Genomic DNA, 17,234 nt, shown 5'->3' on the forward strand with positions numbered 1-17,234 from the left:
GGGGACGCGTTTTGGACTCAATGTCCTATCCAGTCTATATACTGGAGATCAATGCATGTAACCCTATGTGCAGTGCACGTGTACAGTGGGCATGGTTTAAACTAAAGTGACTTCACAATTACGAACCGGCTTAGGATAAGCCAGACTTTTTAGAGACAATCCTGGACAAATCTCGTTGGAACATGCCTCCCCCCTCGCCCCCTGTCAACGTTGCTTCTCATTGGGTAAGTTGGGCGGCTGAATCTTGGTCCAATAAATGAACGCAACATTGAATGGGGGACACTGGGAATCTTTGCAACGCGCTTCCCACAAGGCGTTCCAACTATTATGTACAGGATTGTAGCCTCGGTTCCAAGACCACCGTGGGACCAGCGCTATTCTGTACATGTCGTAAATTATTCACTATTCTGAATGTGATGACCACAACGAACATAGATATCAATCCTCCTGTGGTAGGTTTCAGTTCTTGGAATTTCATAAAAGGTATCCTTTCACTCATTGAAAGCGGGCGCATTAAAGGCAATTTTCTTTTATAGGCTTTTTATATACATGTATCCAAACAAGAGTTCCTTCAATGGCTGTCAAAATCGCCAGATGTTTGGAGTTTTCCAATTCTACAGACATCGAAACAATATATACTGCTGTCCGCACAAAACACAGCGAAGGGCCTGACAGTTGATCCCTTATGGCGCGCTTCCGGAACCTTGGATAGGAAAAATAGCGTGCAAAAATTTTAGAATACATAATATTTTTTTGTTCAGTTACTTCTAAAATAAAAATCCAACTCGGATAAAGGGCTTTGGAAAGTATTTCCTAGTATATCAATATAAAAAAACTAAAAAATCACCTGACTGAAAGAGAAATATCCCGCCAAAAATTGACCCCTCACTCCCGAAAATCTAAAATACATGAACAACAGTCCAATGCGGCAGTCTCGTACGCAGGTGAACATTTACGGTTTGGAATTTTATGGTAGTCTGTCGGTAAAAGCCGAATAAAAACAGATCAAGATAATTCACAAACTGTTATGATTTATAAGGTAATAAACTTAAAGCAATAATCTACTTTTACGAGAAATTATAATATTCTATTTCACCTTTGCTGACAACATTTGCATTATGTCAACTCAACGGAATCTGGAACCCATCGACTACAGGTAGGTAAATCTTTGCAACGTTTTACAACCTCGTTTTCACGTAAGCACGAGGAGTGAAAACAAACGTGCATGAACAAGGAGACCTAGGTATGTAAAGTCCCCTTGGCGGACTGCGCAAGGGATTCAGAAGCTCCCCGCGTGACCTTTTACGTGTACTTTCCGGCTCTATTCCCATCCCTCAAAGCACGGTCGAATCACCATACAGTCGTAGGGCACAATATTATAGGCAATCAATCACCACCTGGTCATCACGATTGCTGTCAGCGCGAGCCATCATTTCCAAAAGCCAATTAGCGATAATACATGTACTTCTTTACCAATAAACACGCGTAGAAATGTCCAGTCGTGTGGCTCACATTAATTAAGCCGCACAGTTTCTTTGATTTTAACTCGCCATCAACGCCTTGGGATTGAGCAAAAAGAAGATATACAGCGACCAATTTTCTTCGAAAGTATTTTTTCGCATTATCAGGGGCCTTGTAATCGACGCAAATACCTTAATGTTTTTTTTTCACCACGAAAAAGTAGTGAATGATTCAATAGCCCATCCCTTGGTCCAAAAGTTGGGGATATGCAGACTGTACATATACCTCTAACGGGATTATACGCCCATGGAAAATAGGTCTCCAACTTCTCGACATCACGCGCCAAAAACAAAGTTGTGTTCACAGAGAATCTTCCGGTCTTGCCGACGTCACATCTGGACTACCGCAAGGTACGGGAAATAAATTCGGCCTCAGATGTCACCCTTCTTCAAAACGATTTGATGCCTTGTGTAAGTTGGGAGAGTGAATGGGAAAAACGTTCAATGGAGAATGCCTTGTTATGCACGTGACCTGCAACAAGGCCCTATAATTTTTAGTTATATAACATTAACAAGAAATCTCTTCAAACGAGTTCCAACCATCCTTATCTAGGGCCCCATCATGAGCAGAGACTGTGGTTGGTCTCATCATATCAACAAGATTACTTCTAAATACCAAAAAAGAAAAAAAGACTGTTGGAATCATCAATCATGCTGCCAAAATGTAAAATCCTGTCTCCAACAGTCCCTAGTCTACGCTACACTGGAATATGCTGTGCGGATTGGACCTCAATGAAATTTTGGAAAGTTTTTTTAGTTTAGCTTCATGCGAAAGATGTTGATTGCAGGCATTAATAAAACTGTTAACTAGCTTGTAAAATTAGCGTCAAATTCCAATTGATGCATTTTCTAAACTCACCCAATTACAACTATTATACGTGAATGCACCTATCTGATGCAAACTCCACAAAGTAAAACAATTCCACATTTCACATCTTTCGTCTGCAGAAATTAGGCCTACATGGAAAAAATATCCAAATGATAAAAAGGCCAGCTTAAGGTCTATTTACTATGAATTCAATATTTCTATGCATTCATAATTTAGACAGTCTTCCTCTTCAAAATCTTAGCTATTTTCCATGTTCAACTCTTTCCTGTCCATCCATGTCCTGCAATATCACTCGCTCGCATAGTATTACGTGGCACAATACAATGATAGTCGTTAGTTTTTCTTGTACTTCGTAGGGCAAGTGCTCAGTGAATGACTTTACGGAATAACCATTTCCCGGGGATCACTTTTACATCTGGTGGTTTGCTCATCCTCCAGTCTAATGATAGATCATATCCAGTGTCGACTGTCGATTATGCAAAAGTGAGAATCCAGTTCTTCGTCAGTCTGATCAGTTTTATCAGTTTGATAACGTAAGATTGTACATGTACTGTGGCGGGTGTCCAGGCTTGGGTCCTTTCAGTCTATGAGTAAATGTATAGTGAGACAGGGTACAAAGCGGATTTACGTAGCCCTTCCCAGTATACTTTTGCCAAGACTCGGATCTACGTTTACTCATAGTCATAGTAGGTACAGGCCTCCACTGGCATGATAAAGTATTTGTTGGCATCAACCTCCGACACAGTGACGTTGTTGAATTGGCACGACTGTCCAGACAAGTTGAAGGAGCGGCACAGGGGATCCGCAGCACACGCCAGGCAACATTGGACAGGACTTACAATGTCAATCTCCTTGAAGGCGTGGCCAAGCAGACAGTAGGGTGGGGTGTGGAGACCGAAGCCCTTCGGGGTAACGGTATGACAACTGATGGCCGTACGGCACCTGTTGCGCTCACACATGAAGGGTTTTTTGTCGGTGCAGTTGTACAGGTCCCAGACACCGACACGGTACTTAAGCACCAAACAGCCAGAGTGGGTCAGTTTGTTCCATGGATTCAGGTGAGAGTAGCTGCCCTGCAGGTTTCGTCCGTAGCACTCCACCTGCCCTTCGCCCACCCTAGGTCTGTCGTAAGTACAGCCCAGCCACATGTGGCGGTCAGGGTTGCTCCTCTTGATAGCTTTGTTTAAGACTTGCAACATGAAGTCGTTCTCGCCCTGGGAGTTGGGCACTGCTATGTCTCCACCCATTTGTCGGCAGATTGCTCGTGCCCGGTCCCAGTCGTACAAGCTATCGGCGTACATGATGTAACAAGACTGGTTGTAACGCAACCAGTCCTTCTGGCAACCATTATTGCGTGTTTCAAGACTGAAAACGTTTGCCCTTGACACTACGAACAGCATGCTAATTACATGCAAACAAGCGCAAGTAAGCATGGCTATCCGTGTAAGATGACAACAGCGCTGGATTGAAAACAAAAGACGACTATTTTTCTTAATTCTGAAATCGCGCTTCTCGACTGAAAAAGCTGCTATACCCAACCAATTCCCAAGGTACATTTAGATGTCATTCTACAAAAGAGCCAACTTGTTGCCTCCGTTCCACTGACTGAGCTAGACCGCTGCCTTAGAGCAATGCAATTAATTGCTTGAAATTATCCTCTGCCTCTTTTCTCCACCTATAAGCTCGGTCAAAGTCGCTCATGCCTACATAACGCCCATCTAACATGATTGATCTCTGCGCTTAAGTTGATAAAGAGTAAAGGCCAGTTTCCTCTTTCGAAAGAGCAGTGCAAATAAATTTTTAATGAAAGTTTATAGTGGATTTTATTCAAAGGGGGAAAATTTGACGAACGGCAAATCCAAGGAATGTTTAATAAAGAATGTTTCGTTTTTCATGTGGTCATGATCTAGTCTTAGATGTAAAGTTATTGAGAGAACGTCAGTAAGTAATCGGTATTTCTGCGCATTTTAATTGAAGTCCTCAATTTTTCTTGTTTTACCTTCTTCGGTCGTAGTACATTTTATTGTTTCCCAATCTCTTCAGTCTTTGTTTATTATTTTGTATACACGTAATAGACAGAGTGACGAATTGTCAATTAATTAACAAGGGTTTGAAATTTCTTAAGTCTCACAATATTCAAACTCTTAATTAAGAATACTGTTTTGAAAAGAGCCCCTTGCTCTTCCTAAAGTGAAACCTCGTACCTTTGACCGACCGACTGGGAGTTGAAAAAGAATGTTAAAGAGAGAAGCTCTCTTATTTGAAGTTAGTGATCCAGTTATTTCGCTGGTAAGCAGCGCCACGCGTCCGTAAGAATTCCCCTTCAATAAAGCGGCTGGTTTTAGCGAAAGATTAGCCAACGGCAGATTATTGATTGACGCCAAGCAACAATTTATTAGGAAAATTAAGACCAAAGTGGCATCAATAATTTTGCCATCTCTGCATTAACCTTGACTCGGTGGCACTAGTGGGCTCGGGCGGGAGACTAATTACCTGTCTTCGACACCCTTATATATGAGAAATACTACAAGACTCGAAGTGTTCATCGACATATGAATTATTCGGAAAGAAAAAACACGCAAAATTCTGCTGCCATCTTGGGGCCGTCCGTATGTACGCACGAAATGCCGACTTTTCAGACCCCCTCCCCATGTACGCATAGACACCGATAGATTATGAAATGGCCCCAACCCCATCCCCTGTAAGTATACGCATTCCACATATCTTTTGACCTCTCAGGTTACCTTGCTTTAACATCATTAAATGCCACGGTACACTGCATATCTATTGTGGTACTGTTATTCGCACGTCGCTTCCAAATTCTCAAATGAATGACTAAAGTAATAACAGGTTTTTATATCGGTATTTCTCAACGACCCTCGGAAATATTTACTTAGCGGCTTAAAAAAAGCTTTTGTTGAATACAAATAAAACAATAACCCCGGTGCCTTTTTTATCATGCACATAGAGGGCACCTGTCTATAGAGCCTGAAGGTAAAAGGTCTCGCAGCGAGCTTCCAGAACCCTTGCGCGGTCTGCCTATGTGGACTTTACATTGGGCCGTCCTATCACGTTCGATAATTTTTGGAAAAAGTAATTCCTTACTGAACCCATCCCATGAAACACTCATGTTGGAATTTTACCTTTGTCTTCCTCAAGTAATATTTTAGAAAAGTCACCTGGAGATGGGTAAAAAACGAATTTTATGAAAGACCTTTCACGTCCGGCGATATCGTACCTAGGTCTCCTTGTTCATGCGCGTTTGTTTTCACTAGCTGAAAACAAGAAATGAAAACAAGATTGTACAACCTTGCAAAATATTTACTCACCTGCAGTCGATGGGTTCCAGATTCCGTTGAGTTGACATCATGCAGTTGTTGTCTGCAATGGTTACATAAATTATTAGATTCTTTCGTAAAAGTAGAATATTGCTTCATGTTTATTACTTATGAATCATAAGGCTACGTAAACCCACAGACTACCATAAAATTTCAAACCGTAAAATTAATGTTCATCTGAGTACGAGACTGCCACATTGCACTGTTCTTCATGTATTTTAGATTTTCGGAAGTGATGGGTCAATTTTTGGCAGGATATTTCTCTTTTAGATCATGCAATTTTTCAGTTTCTATAAATTGATTTACCAGCAAATATTTTTCAAAGCCCTTTTTCCAAGTTGGATTTTTACAGAAGAAACTTAATGGAAAATATTACAAATTCTAAAATCGGTACACGTTATTTTTCCTATCCAAGGCTTTCAGAAGCACGCCATCAGGGGTCAACTTTCAGGCTCTATTTTCCGAAGACGCTACCTGTCTTTGTGTCATGTAGTAATGTTGTGGCTTCCTTATTATGGGCGTTGGCACGGGAGGATAAATGGTGGGGTAGACGAGGGAGTATACTGTGTTTGAATGGGTTTTTGTCGCACAAAAGCTGATTCTGGTGTTTATTCGTATGAGAAAGTGTATTGATATGATGAAGATTCATTAAAGGCAAGTTTTCGGTTTGTGTACAGTACGCACTGGCCTGACCCCCCCGTGTATACATGGTGTACGCAACGGCATCAACCCCATCCCCCTTCGTGCGTATTTACTTTATGGACAGCCCATTCCCACGGTAATACATGTACACCGAATGGTCGTCATGTACCATTGCGATGTAACGATGTGCATTGTTACGGAGGTTCACTGGATGTTTTACTTCAGAGCAGTCATAACCTCTAGGCCCCTTCTTGTAAGCCAGTTCGTTATTTGCAAGAATGAAGCCAAGGTCTTTCGCTAATAAAGCCCTCGCGCGTGGCTGTCCCGGAATAGCCTAGCACTGGGCTTAATTGGCATAACGAAACGGCTCATTCATCCTAACCTTTCCAACGCCTCCACATTTTCACGGAAATTTGCACATTTCTTTCTGGTACTTTTTGGGATCGTGTTTTCATGTACTGCCTTGGAGATTGCTAAGGAGCAAAGTATTTCTATGTGGTCATATTCGGTTTTGAAAACACCCATGCCGTCAGGTGCAATGGTGCCGGTAATTCACTCTCTCTGCCGGTTAGAGTGTTTCAGAGTACTGCCGTATATTGGCCTATTTTTTACTGAAATAAACATGGTTGGGCAATCTTCATCATCGACACCCGTGCGGCAAGTAACGAACTACAGGAGTGGTCTTGATGGGAAACTTTGGCGTGATCGGCCCGTTGAGGAGTACAGACTTTTTTGTCATCCCTTTTTTTCCTTCAATTCCCCTGCATTTTATAGAATTTTTCTTCAGAGTAAAATCCATTTTCGTTAAAGGGCCCATGCAGACCTCCCTGGACTAACTGCAGTTTTCTGCTTTAAAATGTGCTTTGCTATGTCATTCCCATTACAAATGTCTTATATTCTTGGTAAAGTCAACCATGAATGGTAAAATCAAGGCCAAAGAAACTATTGTTACAAAATTCCGACTCGACTCGGCCGTGAAATATCCTCAGGTTGCGTGGTCCTCATCTACTCAGAGCCTGTTCTCATTTTTGTTGTGCTTTCCTTTGAAGCTACGTACGTGAAAATAATCTGACAGTCAGGAAAAAAAGCAAAGTCAAAGGAGATCCTTGATGAAGGCCAATCTTCGTGTCGCCATCACAAACGATAGAATGGCAGCCAATAGAACTGCACTGATGATCACTCATGTTTTGGACCAAAACATGTAGCCGACTCGGTGTACCTGCAGACACGTAAGCAGCTTTTCCGTAGACGTTAAAGAAATCTCGCAACACACGTTGGCGATCCTGGCTGAAGATGTCGATTATTCCCCTCGTGTTATTTCGTCTGGCTCTCTGTATACCGAGCGAGGTCCCTCGCCTGAAACGCCCCTGCCTCCCTGGTCTCACAATGCCCGGGGTACAACGGTATTTCTACGGCAGCGCGGGGCAGTATTTGCAGGGTCGAAACTATCGTTCCTTGACGGGGACCTCGACGCTACGCTGCGTCAATGAATGCCAACGCGACGAGCGCTGTTTCTCGATCAACTACTTGGTTGGGACGACTACGTGTGAGCTGAACGCAGCAGCTGCGACATGTGCCCCTCAAGACATTAATGAAATGAGCGATGTCTACTATTACGGGCCAGAAAAGGTATGGCATAGTGACTAAAATCAGCGTCCAAAATGGGAACAATGATTTGAAAAAAATGGGGGTTCTGTTCCTCTCGTGTTCATGAATGCCCAAGAACAATCTGCTGAGTGGTTTATAATTCCGTCTGCATTGTTTCCACAGCCAGAAGCTGTTGACAAGCTCCGTTCATTTGCCGAAGGAGATAAAGGTAAGACTTTGTTAGCGCGTCTGTAGGCAGTAGCGTAATGACGGGAGAGCAGAGGGCTGGGATTGTTGACGCCTACCCGTGAACTCGAAAGGAAAGATATAAGAAGTAATGAGAGTACACTTTTTACGCAGTTAGGGAAAACTGTATTGTTTAAGCACTATTTTCTGCGGTTAAAATTAAGGAACTTACTCTTCAGAAAAAAAAACAAGAACGCGTGTATACACAAGAGCATTTGGCTCGCATTGAGTCGGACAAAACATAAGTACATGAAACTCCACCTGCCCTGCGTGCGAATATTCGGGGCGAGGGCTATTTCTAATGGTTCCTGTTGAAAAGTTGGTTGGAAAAAGCTGGAAAGCTCAGATTGTGGAGCGCTGATGTGTTCCCTAGGTCACAAATCAAAACCCGTGCTCAATAACTAAAAATGATTTTAAATGACTCATAATTGGTAGATATGAGTCTACACCGAACGTGGTTGGTTGGAAACGTAATACATCCGTTTCACAATCGTGCGCCACCAAGAGTTTGCAAAGCTTTGGCCAATCACAATGCGCGAAATTTGTCAACCCAATGCGCGTTTGGAAAAAGGGTCGACAAATTTGGCGCGTTATGATTGGCAAACGCGTTGCAAACTCTTGGTGGGGCACTATTGTAAATCGCCCGTATTACTGTTTGGGGTATATTATTATCCAGTTTGTTTTTAGAGTGTAGCACCATCATCGTAAATCCTGTTGTAAATGGACCGCCGATCCTACAATTTGGAAAACTGAACCCCTAATTGGCAACGGGCTATGCTTCGCTAAGAACAGACTTCTGGCTTGCAATGAACCATGATTGACCGACACACCTGGTCCTAACTATAGCCTTAGAAAGTGAAAAGAAAACTTGCTTTATTAGACTAAACGACATCTGTCTTTCTGACAACTTTGTTGTCTGCAGTGCTCTTCTTTCATGTTGTCCCCTTTGGTCTCTTTCCAAATAATTTGTTTTAATCTCAGACGAGTAACCATTGTGCCTATCTTCTCTCGAATAGTGTTTGAGACTGTAATTTATGTATTCCCCTTGTTCATGAAAATGCTAAGTGCAGCAAAGCAACCGTAAGAAGTTTAATAATTCCTCATGGGAATGCAGTGACGATATCGCCAGTATTAGTCAATGTACAATTTAATTTGATCGAAATATTTATTTTAAGATTGTCCCCCTTTCAAAAGATACCTTTCTCGAGATAAAGGATAATTTTTTTAAGAGTAGTGAACCAGTGTCAAAAGGCATTCTAAAATACGGGCGATTCACAATAGCGCACCTCTAAGAGTTTGCAACGCGTTGGCCAATCATAATGCCCGAAATCTGTCGAACCTTTATCAAATGCGCATTGGGTCGACAGATTTCGTGCCATGTGATTGGCCAACACATTGCAAACTCTTGAAGGCGCCCTATTGTGAAACGCCCGTATTATAATTCAATTCTTGTCCACTATTTGGAATAAGTTACAAATAGGGCATTAATAATAAGTAAAGGTATGAAGTAAAACCAACAGTGCGTGTAATGTTTAGAAATTTTCGCCTATTCCACCCGTTTTGTTTTTGCTTTGTTGCTTTGTTGTTGTTAAACTACGCGTCTGCGAGTTTCGAAAATTGAATTGTATTTCCCTCATCGTAGGCTCCAATCTGTTCCCCTGCTCTTAAATATCCCTTGGCGTCAAGTTTTGACGATACCTCGCTCCAGTGGTCAACCAATTCCCCTCTAACTTGCGGTTTTGGCTCCTGAGTGTTTAGAGACTATAGGGGACACAAATTATTCACTATTTTGGCTGACTTGACTTTGGAAGTATTTAGTGTCCTTATGAAGGTTTCACCATCATAAGTCAACTGAACAATACACTATGGCGATATTAATCTCATACTATGGTGTACTATTTACGACAAACTTTGCTGCCTCTCTCTAGCCTCTTCCAAGTCGACACAACTACACGACGCGACGGCACGACGACTCCCTTGCGTCGTGCCGTCGGGTCGTACCTTCCGAGTCACCTTCTTGCCATTACATTTGTACACACACGATGCGTCGCGTCACGCGTCCCGTCGCCTGTCGCGTCGTGCCGTCTTAGGTCCTTTCCTTATTGCATTTTTTTCTGCCTAAACGTCGCCTTTCCCTCGCCAGTCGCGTCGCACCGACCCTCGTCGCGTCGTATATCGTGTCGTGCGTCGCGTCGTGTATTACGTGGCTTGAAGCACGACGCGAAGCACCACACGACGCACGACACGACGCGTCGTATGCTGCCACCCTTTGCTTCATGGTGTTTATAGAGGGGCCTATACTGTTTTCTTTCATTTCCTTCCCCCGGCCTGTGCTTGCACAGTACATGCCATAGGTACCAGGCCTTCATTCTGTTGTCCTTTTTTGTGGATTCTTTCTAACCTTGTGTTTTATTAAGAGTGAGTTGTTAAAGAATTTTTGTTTTAAATCAAATGTAATCAGAAAGAGCTTTGCGACGAATCAGCATTGTCTTCAGGATAATATATAACATTAACGTCAGCCACAACAATGTTTTAGCTTTTCCTGATCTAATTCTGATTTTTATAATAATTATTGTAAATCAATTCTAAGATACAATACATCAATCATTATTACGTGCCTGCAAAAATTTAACATGCGGATCTGATAGGAAATTAAGCGCGAGGCCAAACAGAGAGGAAGAAAAGACACCGTCACAATGGTAGCAGGATCTACAGTGTTTTTATTGAGAAACACGCCGGCAGACTAATATCATCAGAAGTTTGGTGCTGATGAACTTAACGGAGAAGACTAACCTGAAGGAAGACTAAGACGGAATTTCCTGAGGGTAATAATATAGAGCAGGCTGGGTGGTAACTACCTAACCCCGTGGTCAACTTGCGGTCGTACAATTGTAGACAAATTGTCCGCAGGAGTGGGAGAACCATTTGGAAACTGCTGGCATGGATCACAGAGAAATATTTATAAGGTTACAAATTTACCACAAATGGGAACTTCATCAACGGTCTTAAAAAGAACATTCGAACAAGGATCGGTCGGGTAAATTAAAAAGTGCCGAATTCTGGGCTTATACTTATTATGTGAGAGCACCTACATACGCAGTTTTTCTTTTTGCTCATTTTCATTTTTTTCGATAAAATATGACAAAATCCTCACAGTGACACAGGATTTCCAAGAACAATTAATCAGTACAATAGGTTTATTACACATATGAAACAACGAGTTATATTAAACACAAGGTTTATTTATACAATACACCTCACAAGGCAATTTAATACACCTCACGTGGTAAACCTAATCACATGGTAACTCTAACATAAGCTAGACTATTGCCAACGATACACACTACTAGCAAGTAGTGATAATCAACGTGGAGTGTTCCTCAAACAAGGGATAATAACCCTCACTACCCAGGGTCCATTAATCCAAGGGATAATAACCCTTACAGGAACCAGAGCGCTTCCACTAACCCTCAAGGCAAGCCAGTTCAATGATACCCGGATCGCAACCCAGCCGTCACCCCACCGACAGTGTCCACAGACGGCAAGCAATCCACAACGAATCACCGTACCACTAGCTCTCAGCCAAGGGCTAACACCTTACGCTCTAGACTGTTCCCACTCTAACCAAGACCCAATAAACAGTTCACTACTACACGTACTACTCCACCTACCAGTCGATACGACGCAGCGCTCTCCAGTGCAGCGTCCCACGCTACCTCACAGTCGGCGCAATGTACAGCTCACAACGTTCGGCGGCGACCCTATCACTCTGCGACCCAGCAGTGAAACTAACAGTGCGCGCCCTAAGCACGCCGCAGGCGCCCAGACCTAGCACTCTACGCAACGCCGATTGGTCTGCACATGCCTTAATAATTAATTACTTAGACTGGCATCCATGCTTACTCCTGTTTCGTCACAATACCATACTGTTCCAGCTCAAAACTAACTCTTGAGTGAAATTGGCGTATAGGCTTCTTTCCTCACCACCCTCCACCTCTACGGTCTGGGTTCGATTCTTGGCCCACTCCACGTGTGGATCGGGTGTTCAGACCGAACCTGATTCCATGAGCTTTGCTCAGAATATTCTTCTGGGGTTTTCCTCCCACCTTTAAAGCTGTAAATACTTCTCATTTTCCCGTCTAAAGAGGATTCTTAAGGTTTACGAACTGTAGTGCATCGGAAGCTCTTAAGGCATCCTTGGTTTAATTACCAAAAAATGTTGAAGATTGTAGATAGATTTCATTGTTTTAAACATGTAGGAATGTTAGATAAACGCATTTTTCTTCTTCCAGGACAACTTGGTCTGACGAATTGCACCTATGACACGCAAGCGTTGGCGTCGACTGAGTGCCAAAGCAACGGCCAACATCTCTGCGAGTTGTGGGAGGTAGACAAGGCTTGTGCAGATAGCTGTTACGGAATACTGCCGGCAGATACCAGCATGTGGTACGCCGTGCCAGACAGCCAGGCGGTCATTAGGCAGAGCAGCGTCACCCAACATGGGATACCGATGGTCGCTCCCTCCCCAGCCGTCTGCTGCCCAGGGCCACAGCAAGACCCCCAAAACCCCATGATAACGGCGAGCATGTACGCTCTCGAGGATTTTGCCGAGCAGGCCCGCGCCTGCTCCGAGCTGGCCGCTCACCCCTGCATGCTGCCCGAGCTGAAGGCTGCTTCCCGCAGAGGCTACCAAGACCCTTTATACGGTTGGCCCTTCTTTGCGATACCTAACCGCGATATCTGGGTGCCCCCTCACGGATGTGGTGAAAGCTACACTGGCCCCCTCTGCATAACTGACACTTGTGGTGGAAAATATGTTGGCCCTGAGTGTTACGAGGGTACCGTGGTAAACACTCCGAGAACAAGTAAGGAATCTAACGTGATTTGCTGCCTAAACCTGTACTAAATGTACCACAGGGCAAAAGGGGTATTGGAGGGACAGCAGGTGCACAGTAATGGATAGTTTTGTAATAAGCCAGTTGCATAATATAATTTTTAGAAGATATAAACATAATCACCGCGGTGGATGACAAATACAGAAAAAAGATAATCGATGACTCGCGGTGTCGTGTTGCTGGTAGCGACGTTTCGGCTGCTGGTGCTGCTAGCCTTCACCAGGCAACTGAAGTCTGGATGCTACAGAGTCCGCTATATACCGCTGGACCGCGTCCTCCGCGTGTCCCCCGCCGTGTATTATGATTTTTGTTCAGTAACAAAATTAGGCGCGAAAGACCTGCTCCAGTCCCCGTACCATGTCGTAGCAAGCCATTTTGTTTTTGTGTTTGGTGGCAAAAGTTTTTGAGGTTTCACCCTGATTTTTGCACTATGAAAACTAGGTTTACTGTTCCCGCCAATTGTCCAGTATAACAAGGCGGCTAAGCACTGACCTTTCCCATTGGTTTTTATAAGAAGAAGAAGCTGCCACAGTGAATGACCGGAACAAAAACACTTTATGCAAATAAATCGAAATTTCAGCAGCGTGGTATCCGAGGCGGTTATTGCGTCTTCACCTGCTCCAAGTATTGTCTGCTATTGTGAATTTTGAGTAACGTGCCTCAAACAGATGTCGTGCAGGCCTCTCCCTCCCCTTTCGATTTTGCAGCTAGGCGGAGTGATTGGATCAGAGCTGCTTATAGAGACAGTTGCGACGTGAGTGTCTCAGTTATTGGAACCAAAATGGCGAATCATGTGCCAGCGCACATGGACAACAATAGGTACATGCTGTACTGAACACGTAAACAGATATTTTGGTTCCAAAGTCTGAAGCTGGCCATACTCTTTTTTTATACAGCTCTGGACTGGACCGTCCTTGGCTGTGAGATTCCGAACAGTCAGGCCCTTTTACTATTGCACGTGCAATTGTATGGTGGCATGTTGCGTGCGCCTGCAACGATTCAGCGTCCGGCTACAAATCACAGCCCTTCATTTTGAAAAAAGACCTCAACCACTGGATGCATCAATCTACCCCTAATGGCAGGTATCCGTGACCAAAAAAGACGGATTCCGACTTTCGAGGGGGCAAATTTTACAATTGCTTTAAATTAAAACTTTCCAAAAGTGTAAAGTACACTGACCCACAAAATGCTTGACAAAATGAGTCACGCTACTTGGGGTCAACATCCAAAGCGAGGTCAAAGTTTTGGCAAATTTAACTGTTCTCTGAACTTAATTTTATATTATTGAACATCGTAGTTTAAAAGAGAGGTGGATCCAGGAACTTTTGTGGGAGTCACGCGCGTAAGATTTTGTCAGATTGTTGCGAACTGGAGGACACACAAATAACCAAATAAAGTATTAGCACGACATTTAGGTAGCTATTTCTGTTTGTGATATTGCTGCTAACACAGAGAAAACACAGTCGAGTCTTACGTAAAGTTAATTTTTTAACTAAATCTAAAATCTAAATGTTATATATCAGTAAAAATTGTGTACTCTCTGCGACAGTAGGTTATTTCACGAGCAAACATGATTTTGAACAGCTTTATTGTGGAAAGACAATTTGTAGTTTTTATTCAAGAAAGATGTTATATTTTGAAATTTAAACCTTTATCAACCAAAAACAACTTATGAAAAGTGAAATTTTTAATTGTGGTTTGCTATTGTGTTACTCTGAGGATATAACGTTGTTAATTAGGTTGTAACGATTTTAAGGTTAGAGAGGTAGACGTAGAAGGTTTATGGCAACACCACCTTGGATCTCGTTGCCAAAGAGAAAGGAATACCAGATCTTCTATGATATCACAGCTTAATGAGCCCCGCTGTAGGTAGGAGTCCTATGAGAAGCGAGCTTTATCGGTTGCAGCACCTAGGCTCTGGAATGGCATTCCCCCTTCGGTCCGTGAAGCCCCCCCCTCTAGACTGCCGTAAGTCTCTTTCGGGTGGCGTACCACTAAAGCGTATCATCCTTGCTTGTTAATGCTATATTGTAAACAAGGGCGTTTAAGGTTTATTGTAGTGACGTATTAGTAGCTTTTTTATTTTGAGTTTCCTTATATTTATGTTAATTGTAGCTACACTCTGAAGGCATTTGTGGGTGTTTGGTGGGTGGCGGCTATTTTTGGGGGTGTTGGGTCCGGCGTCTTTTTTTGTTTTTTTTTTGGTTTTTTGTTTAGCTTTTTACTGTATAATTTGAAGGTAATTTCATTTTAGTATCAAGGTCATAGTATTTGCGTATTTTATTTATGTACAGCCTGATGAGATCTTTAAAAAATCAATATTATTATTATTATGATCTATTTTGTGATCGAGTGAGTAAATTAAGAGTGAGTAAATTAAGAGAATCTGTGGAATTAACGTTTCAGACAAGAATACTTAGTCCGCCCTAAGACAGATTCCTGAGAATGGACAAATCACACCATTTGAATTGACGACTTGTCGGTACCAGTTCTCTTGAGAACCTCACTCACTCAGAACGGAGATTCCCATAGGGCTACCAGAAATCAGTGTCTCATAATTAAAGTCAAATTTGAACAGCACCAAATTCTTCTGACATCAAACTTCACGGTTTATGTCATGGATGTGTGGCTAAGTGTGCAACACTGAAATCTATGTCCAATTGAATGCAGAAGACTACTGCTTTGTCAGTGTAGGCCTAAGTGCTATAATTATAGACATGCCACTTGATACAGTCTCTATTGGATTTTAAGAAATATAAATGTAGAATCCAGCGGAAAAAAGGTGAATATTTTCGTCTGTGGTGTGTTTCTCTGCGTACCTAGTTGCTCTGTAAAATTCTGGCAGCAGTATCAGCCATGTAGGCCTATGGTAAGAAAGGAAAACCGATCGAACATGACTGTAATGTAACTATGCATCATACTTTGCGTATGAAATCGAGCGTGCTAAGCATTTCCACGTTCTCACTGCATAACGCTGGGATCGATTTTGAATTGATCCACTAATGTAGTCATAGGCCATATCTGAAGCACTTGACTCTGAAAAGAGCTGGGGGAGGAATCCGTCCCCGCGACATATTTTCTGATATCGTCGTAGTGCTTTTTTCAGGAGCTGTGCCTTTGGGATTTTTAAAGTAGCTCTTTTCAGTCATTTAACACCAATTTTGTCCGTTGCTGCACAGGGCGCATTTTTCCGAGACAGGTCCGCCAAAAAAGTATACTTCTTCCGTGCGGTGGGCAATGCACACAGGCTGACACACATATAGACACGAACTTCAAATGACCATAATAACACCACCATATGTCTGATTGAGTTAAAACTTGTATTTATAATGGTAACAAGTGTATGCCAAGTTTCAAGCCAAGTTCTATGGGGTGTATAAATCCACCCCATCTGGCTGTGAGAGGGGGTCAAAATAACCCGGCTCATTTGATGGTGAACTGCACGGGGCATGAAAATTAGGCCTACACACAGACACACGGCTCTACGGAAAGTGGTCGGAGCCATTACCTACGGTTGAAAAGGGTAATTGTTACATACTGCATGAGTGTTCTTAAATTGGCGCGTTTAAGTGCTTAAGAAAATCAACTACATGTTTTCATTTTGACACGCCCCCATCCAATTTAAGCCCGCTTTATATGCCATACTGCTACGTGATTCATCAGCACTCAAACCGTAATCTTTGTTTGTATCTCGCATTCATAAATGGAGTTCATACACGAAAAGCCTGGGGCTTACTCATTATATTTTGGTCTCTGTACGCCATGAACCCTTTTAGCTCCATGTGTCAAAAAGGAACAAATGAAACACTCCCTTGCATACCGCAGAGCCAGACGAGCACGAAAATTTACAACCCCTTGGCTACCGACAAGGAACAATCTAACCGGCACGTTGTCTAAAGCGTAAGGACGCCCTCACTTGAACACCCACTTCTGATTGGTTGCCCGACGGCAGGTGGCATCGTTTGATGTGATATAAGTTAAGGATGGTACACGATGCACTACCACTTTTTTTCACGCATCTGAGTAACACACAGCGAGTAAATGAGCTATCACGGCAACAACATGGAAAACGAAAACATTTTGTAAGAATTGCTGGCTGATAGCGACTCCGACATGTCGTCCTCCGATGCTAGGCTAGCCTAATGCCAGTGGTATGGACGACGATGAAAATGATTTC

General features: G+C 42.9%; 2 protein-coding genes across 2 annotated transcripts; one reads left to right on the forward strand and one right to left on the reverse strand.

The window, feature by feature from the left end:
- Positions 1–368: 368 nt before the first annotated feature.
- Positions 369–3,881, reverse strand: LOC147798924 (snaclec coagulation factor IX/factor X-binding protein subunit A-like). Its single transcript, XM_087138225.1, has one exon. The coding sequence runs from the start codon at positions 3,780–3,782 to the stop codon at positions 3,021–3,023; it is 762 nt and encodes a 253-aa protein (XP_086994351.1). The 5' UTR covers positions 3,783–3,881; the 3' UTR covers positions 369–3,020.
- An 8,542-nt stretch (positions 3,882–12,423) lies between these two features.
- Positions 12,424–15,826, forward strand: LOC147798925 (uncharacterized). Its single transcript, XM_087137848.1, has one exon. It carries the CDS (start codon positions 12,424–12,426, stop codon positions 13,066–13,068), a length of 645 nt encoding a protein of 214 aa, XP_086993974.1. The 3' UTR covers positions 13,069–15,826.
- The last annotated feature ends 1,408 nt before the right edge of the window (positions 15,827–17,234 follow it).

This window comes from Acanthaster planci, linkage group LG06, assembly GCF_054643075.1.
Source record: "Acanthaster planci isolate LZ-2023a linkage group LG06, COTS_SCS, whole genome shotgun sequence".
In the NCBI taxonomy this organism is placed as follows: Eukaryota; Metazoa; Echinodermata; class Asteroidea; order Valvatida; family Acanthasteridae; genus Acanthaster; species Acanthaster planci.